The sequence below is a fragment of the Mus pahari genome, chromosome 1, assembly GCF_900095145.1.
Source record: "Mus pahari chromosome 1, PAHARI_EIJ_v1.1, whole genome shotgun sequence".
NCBI classification, from domain to species: domain Eukaryota; kingdom Metazoa; phylum Chordata; class Mammalia; order Rodentia; family Muridae; genus Mus; species Mus pahari.
This window is the reverse complement of record NC_034590.1, coordinates 24,000,112-24,005,468: the sequence shown is the minus strand read 5'-3', so window position 1 is coordinate 24,005,468 and position 5,357 is coordinate 24,000,112. Positions and strand designations below refer to the sequence as shown.

The window sequence follows — 5,357 nt, the reverse complement described above, 5'->3', positions numbered from 1 at the left end:
CTTTCTTTATGTAGTACATTTGTTGTTCTGACTATTATGTGTCGGGCGGAATTTCTTTTCTGGTCCAGCCTATTTGGAGTTCTGTAGGCTTCTTTTATGGATAAACGTTTTTCTTGCTGCAGCCTTTGAAGGGCCAGAATCTCAAGTGTGAACCACTAGGGCTAGCAGGTTTACTCTTACACAGGTCTACTTGTGATGTCCATAAGAGATTCTAACAGTCAAACTAAAGATACATAGCAATATAAAGGAGGTGTCTATATCTGGGAAAATGCTGTCTATAGAGCTCCTTTATAGACAGTATTCCATCAATATTCAGGAAACATGGTGCCTGTGAATCACAGCCAACTGGCACACCTGTAGGAGAGCAATGGAATGTGTCCACCATAGATGAAGAGAAAGCTGGCACCCTTCTTTTGAGTGTGTTCTGAGAACCATCTCTGTCATTGTAGCAAGCCTTATGACCAAAGTGAAACATTTTTTTTTTTTTTATGTTTCTCTTTCAATGCAGATTCATCAATCAGACATTCATTTTAAAACTCAGGACGACAGGTTTAAGTTTTTTCACCCATTCAATTGGCTAAATCTAGTTTCATTCATGTTAAAAACTCTGTCCTATTTCTACTACAGTGTTGTGTGTGTGTGTGCATATATGTCATGCAGAAATTCTAGACTGGACATGATATACATGCATCCCATGTTTGCATATATAAATTCATGCTGTGAGGTTTGGAGAGGGCGGTGTTTGGGAAGATGCTTCCAATTATGAGAGCCTGTCCTAGTAAGAGGCTCTGATATTTTTGTCATCGAGCTCATCCACAGACTAAAATGTTCTGGATGGGACTGGAAGGAAGGGACGCTTTCTACATCAGTCTTCCAAACAGAGGGTGCTTTTATACCTTAGAAAACACACAGGCTAGGTTCACAGTGTGGCAGGGAAGCAAAGGATGAAGGAATTGCAGTGACCTTGCCATGCTGACCAGCCTCCTGGTCCATCTTAGAGGCCATTGCTTTTTGGGAGGTCGGATGAAGGCCAAATCCAGGGCTTTATATGTAATAGGCTGGCCCTCTGCCAATGGGCAGCATCCTCAGCTCTTGTCAGAACAGGACGGTAGCAAGAGCTCTGCTTCCACAGCATCCCAGCCTGACAACAAGCCTTCTGATACAACCGTGGGGTCTCTTAATCCCTGAAAGGCATTGGTCTGATAGATTGGCATTTATCACTCAATCCTGGTGGGAACACAAAACATTTATTTTCGTGTTTTTGTGACGAAATTCTAGAAGCTATGTTTTGTTTGCTATCTCTGTGAATTTAGATAAAAAATATTTGGTTTAAGAACTAGGAAGTGTGATGAGTCATCTCTTCTACTTATAAATGGATAGATAATGTGTGGAGAACATGTCTGTAATGGTTGGAAACCAGATGGTAAAATTAGTAAAAACAAACAAACAAACACAGGAAGGATTCAAAGTGCAAGACCAATATAGGACCAGAATTTTTTTCCTTCTTAAGTCAGATGACTAATGATAATGACAGCTAATTCTGACTGAACATTCAAGGTGTGCTAAGAGCCATTCAAAGCTTTCTACAGATTAGTGACCCAAATTCTCAGGGTAACGTAAGAACTATGTTTTCTTCCAACCTAACGCAAGGAATCAGGAGCTTGTAGAGTTTTCGGTCAACAATTTACTACTCTTAGATGGAGAAGAAGTAGACTGACCAGGCTAAAGGTGATTCTCATGGGGAGACAATGTCTGAGGTTCCTTGAAGTCTATCTACATTTAAAGAAAATAAGATATTCTAACTGAATTAAAAGTGACCAATATCCTCTGACTTTAAACTTATAAAACCCAATTTTATGATCATGAAATCAATTTACAATGGTGATGTAAAACTCAAACCTTTGAGCCGTCAGTGACAGGCTGTTCTGAGATTACATAATGCCTCTTGCACTATTGTTATTAAGATCAACAACCTGTTCTTAAACAAAGAAGTAGGGAGCTTAACAAGTTAAAGGTGGCCCTAACAGGCTTTCCGCCCAGCAAGACAATATTAGATAATTATATTTTACCTAGAAAGACCCTGAACGCTTAGCATTGAGCATGTACCAGAGTTATAGCCACCATACAAGGAGGGGGGTGCTCGTGGCCTTCACTACTTACAATTCTGTTCCTTGTTGAGGATGGAAAGAAAGTGGCCTCATCCTCGATGAGGAAGAGTTCCTGACGGTGTCTGCTGAACTGGGCAGTGAAATACTCAGGAGTAGGATACTTCACAGAGGATGGGAGCTTCACCGCCCCAAGCATGTAAGACAGGGGTGGGTACTTTGGTCGTGGGATGTCACTCAACTTAATAGGCATCTTGATTCCCAGCACTTCAGCGTAAGTGACCAGGACTTCCCATGGGGCATGAATCTTCACAAAATAGGTTTTCCCATCTTCAGAGTTCTGCATTAAAAGAGACAGAGAGAAAAAAAAAACTAATTATTAAAGAAGACAAATCTCAAAAATGAAAATAAATTTTAGTAAATCTCAGGAAATCTCAAAAATGAAAATAAAATTTTAATTTATTCAATTTTAAGCAAAGTCTTTCGGAAATGTGATAATTCTACGATGTTTATATATGTGTACTGTGGTGGTTTGAAGGGAAATGGCCTCTATCGGCTCATCTGTTTGAATGCTTGGTCCTTGGTGGAACTCTTTGGGAAGGATTAAAAGTTGTGGCCTTTTGGAGGAGGTGTGTTGCTAGGTGAGAGCTTTGAAGATTCAAAAGCCCACTCTAGGACCAGTGTCTCTCTTTCTGCCCTCTACATGTGGACCAAGATGTGATCTCAAAGCTATTCCTTGCTTTTCCACCATATATTCTAACCATCTGAAGTCGTAAGCCCCAAAGAATTTTCTTTTCATGTGTTGTTTTGGCTATGGTGTCTTACCACAGCAAAAGAAAAGAAAGTAAGGCACGCAATAACATAGAAATAAACACACACACACACACACACACACATATATATATATATATATATATATATATATATATATATATATATATATATATGTGTGTGTGTGTGTGTGTGTGTGTGTATGCAATATATTATATACATGTGTATATATTCGTGTCAAAGGGAGAGAGAGTCACAGATACACACGGAGACTGAGAAAGAATTTTGTCTTCAGGTCTATGGCTGTACTATCATGAATATACTAAATGAAATCTAAATTATACTTCAGTGTGACTGTCCCCTCAGCACTAGATGGAATCACAGATTATATATATTTCTAGACACTATACTAATTTTAAGTGAGCTTGAGCTTGGGATTTTGTTTAGATAATTATATGAGATTATTAATATATATTATGTTATATATTATATTATATGCATGCTGCTAGCTATTTCCCAGTCTTCTGAGTTACTTCATAGAGACCACATGAAGGTCCACTACATAGGAAAATTAGTTACAGATTGCATCCTGTTGGTTCAGTAAAAACCAATGAGAAAGAAGAATTAGAAGATAAAATCAAAGCTGGAGGTTATTAGAGGAGTCACATGTGATCTTGAATAGAGCTTTATCCACACATTTAAAGATAATTAAAGAATAACAGTAAATAAATGTGAATTGGGTTAAAGAATAAGAGAATGTAACCGACTTCTGAAGGGAGTATCATGGGTTAAATAGTGGGCTATCCTGCAAAATAATGTACAATGTGACAGGCAGCTTCAAGGTAAGCTAGCTATGTAAACAAAGAGCTTCTCCTTTTGTACCCTGAGTAGAAAACATGTGGTGTGTGTGTGTGTGTGTGTGTGTGTGTGTGCATGTATCCGATGTTGCATATGTATTGTGTGGCTGTGGGTGGCAACCTCGGTGCAGTTCCATAGAAGCCAACCATCTTGTTCTTTGTTTCTTTTGAAACAGGGTCTTTCACTAGTATCTAGGACCACCAATTAGGGTTGGCTTGATGGACAGCATGTCCCAGGGATGGCTTGTTTCCCATTGTTACAATTATACGTGTAGTGTATACTATAACATCCAGATGCTATATGGTTTTGGGGGGGGGGTGAAACTTGCATCTTCATGCTTGAAGGCAAGCACTTTACAGACTTGCCATTCTCCCATTCCCCATGTTGCTCCTCATTTGAAAGACTCACTGGCTACTGACCTGGGAAAACGCAGGTCTTCTTGTCTCCATACACATTTCTGCAGCCAAAAGATTAATGTGATGCTCCAAACCCAACATCCAGCCAGACAAATACACGAATAGGAGAAAAACCCTCTTAAAGTAAGATCCTTGCACAATTTATCAACTACAGTTACCAATTTGTCTTCTATTTCCAAGTCAAGACCTGTTTTTCTGAGATTTTGTTCAAACTCTCGTCTTCTTTCCTGCAGCAAAAACAAAGGAAGAGGCTGATGCAGGTGTTCAGTGTCAGTGGAAAGGGCCAGCCTGACCCTCTGTGTTAGTTGGCGATGTGGGTCCAGCCCTTTGTGTTTGCTGGAAGTGCCAGGGCGACCTGCTAGCACATAGTGCCACTATAGCACTGTTAGCTGACATGCCTGGCTAACCTTGGTGATGACTTTCTAAGGGCTAGGCAGAGTGAGGATATACTGCTGTGCTTTCGGAGGGTTCTAGGACCTTCTATTACTGTATAGAAAAGTACCGTACAAAACATCCCTACTTCAGGCCATGGACTGCTTTTGACCTATAGCGCAGTTGACAAAAATATGGGAATCCAAAATAGGAACAGTCTCTAAGACCCAGGCTTTATTTGAAGATTTGTTCAGTTTTACTGAATGATTTAAAAGTATGAGAAGCCCTTGTGAATGGACAGACAGACAGACAGACACACACACACACACACACACACACACAGACAGAGAGAGACTCTATCTGGAAATACTCAACATTACAAAGACAAGAAATCCTCAAGACAAATGAATTCTAATGCCCCCATAGGCCAGCTCCTCACCACTGCTTTTGCTCTTGAACAGCAAGAGGGCTTTCACTTAAAGAAAGGTTAAGATTCAGTACAGGTCATGGCCTGCAAATTATAGTTACTGTAGGACTGCAACAATGCAGCGATGAGCAAAACTTCTTCCAGCTGTCATTATGATTAAAATGTGAACACTTCCAGGAGGTCTGAACTACAGAAGGCGTCACTAGGCTGTTCTTAGTCCTTTATGATCAATAGGTACCTTTACCTTGAGGTTCTGGCAGATTTAATAATGAATCACTTTAGTATGTCTGTAGTGACATTTTTGAGAATTGTGGAGTTTTTTTTTTTCTTTTTTTTCTTTTTTTTCTTTTCTTTCTTTTTTTTTTGTTTTTTGTTTTTTTTTTTTTTTTTTTTTTTTTTTTTTCTCAT

At 39.3% G+C, this 5,357-nt stretch overlaps 1 protein-coding gene across 3 annotated transcripts in view; it reads right to left on the bottom strand.

Annotated features, from left to right (window-relative positions):
• The window catches only part of Ano5 (anoctamin 5), an 86,443-nt gene that overhangs the window by 52,334 nt on the left and 28,752 nt on the right, over positions 1–5,357 (bottom strand). For all 3 annotated transcript variants that reach the window (XM_021212092.1, XM_021212109.1, XM_021212101.2), the window contains 2 exons: positions 4,309–4,377; positions 2,161–2,445 (listed from right to left, as the gene is read on the bottom strand). In XM_021212092.1, the coding sequence (XP_021067751.1) occupies positions 2,161–2,445; positions 4,309–4,377 (354 nt within the window). The remainder of the gene's footprint in view (positions 1–2,160; positions 2,446–4,308; positions 4,378–5,357) is intronic.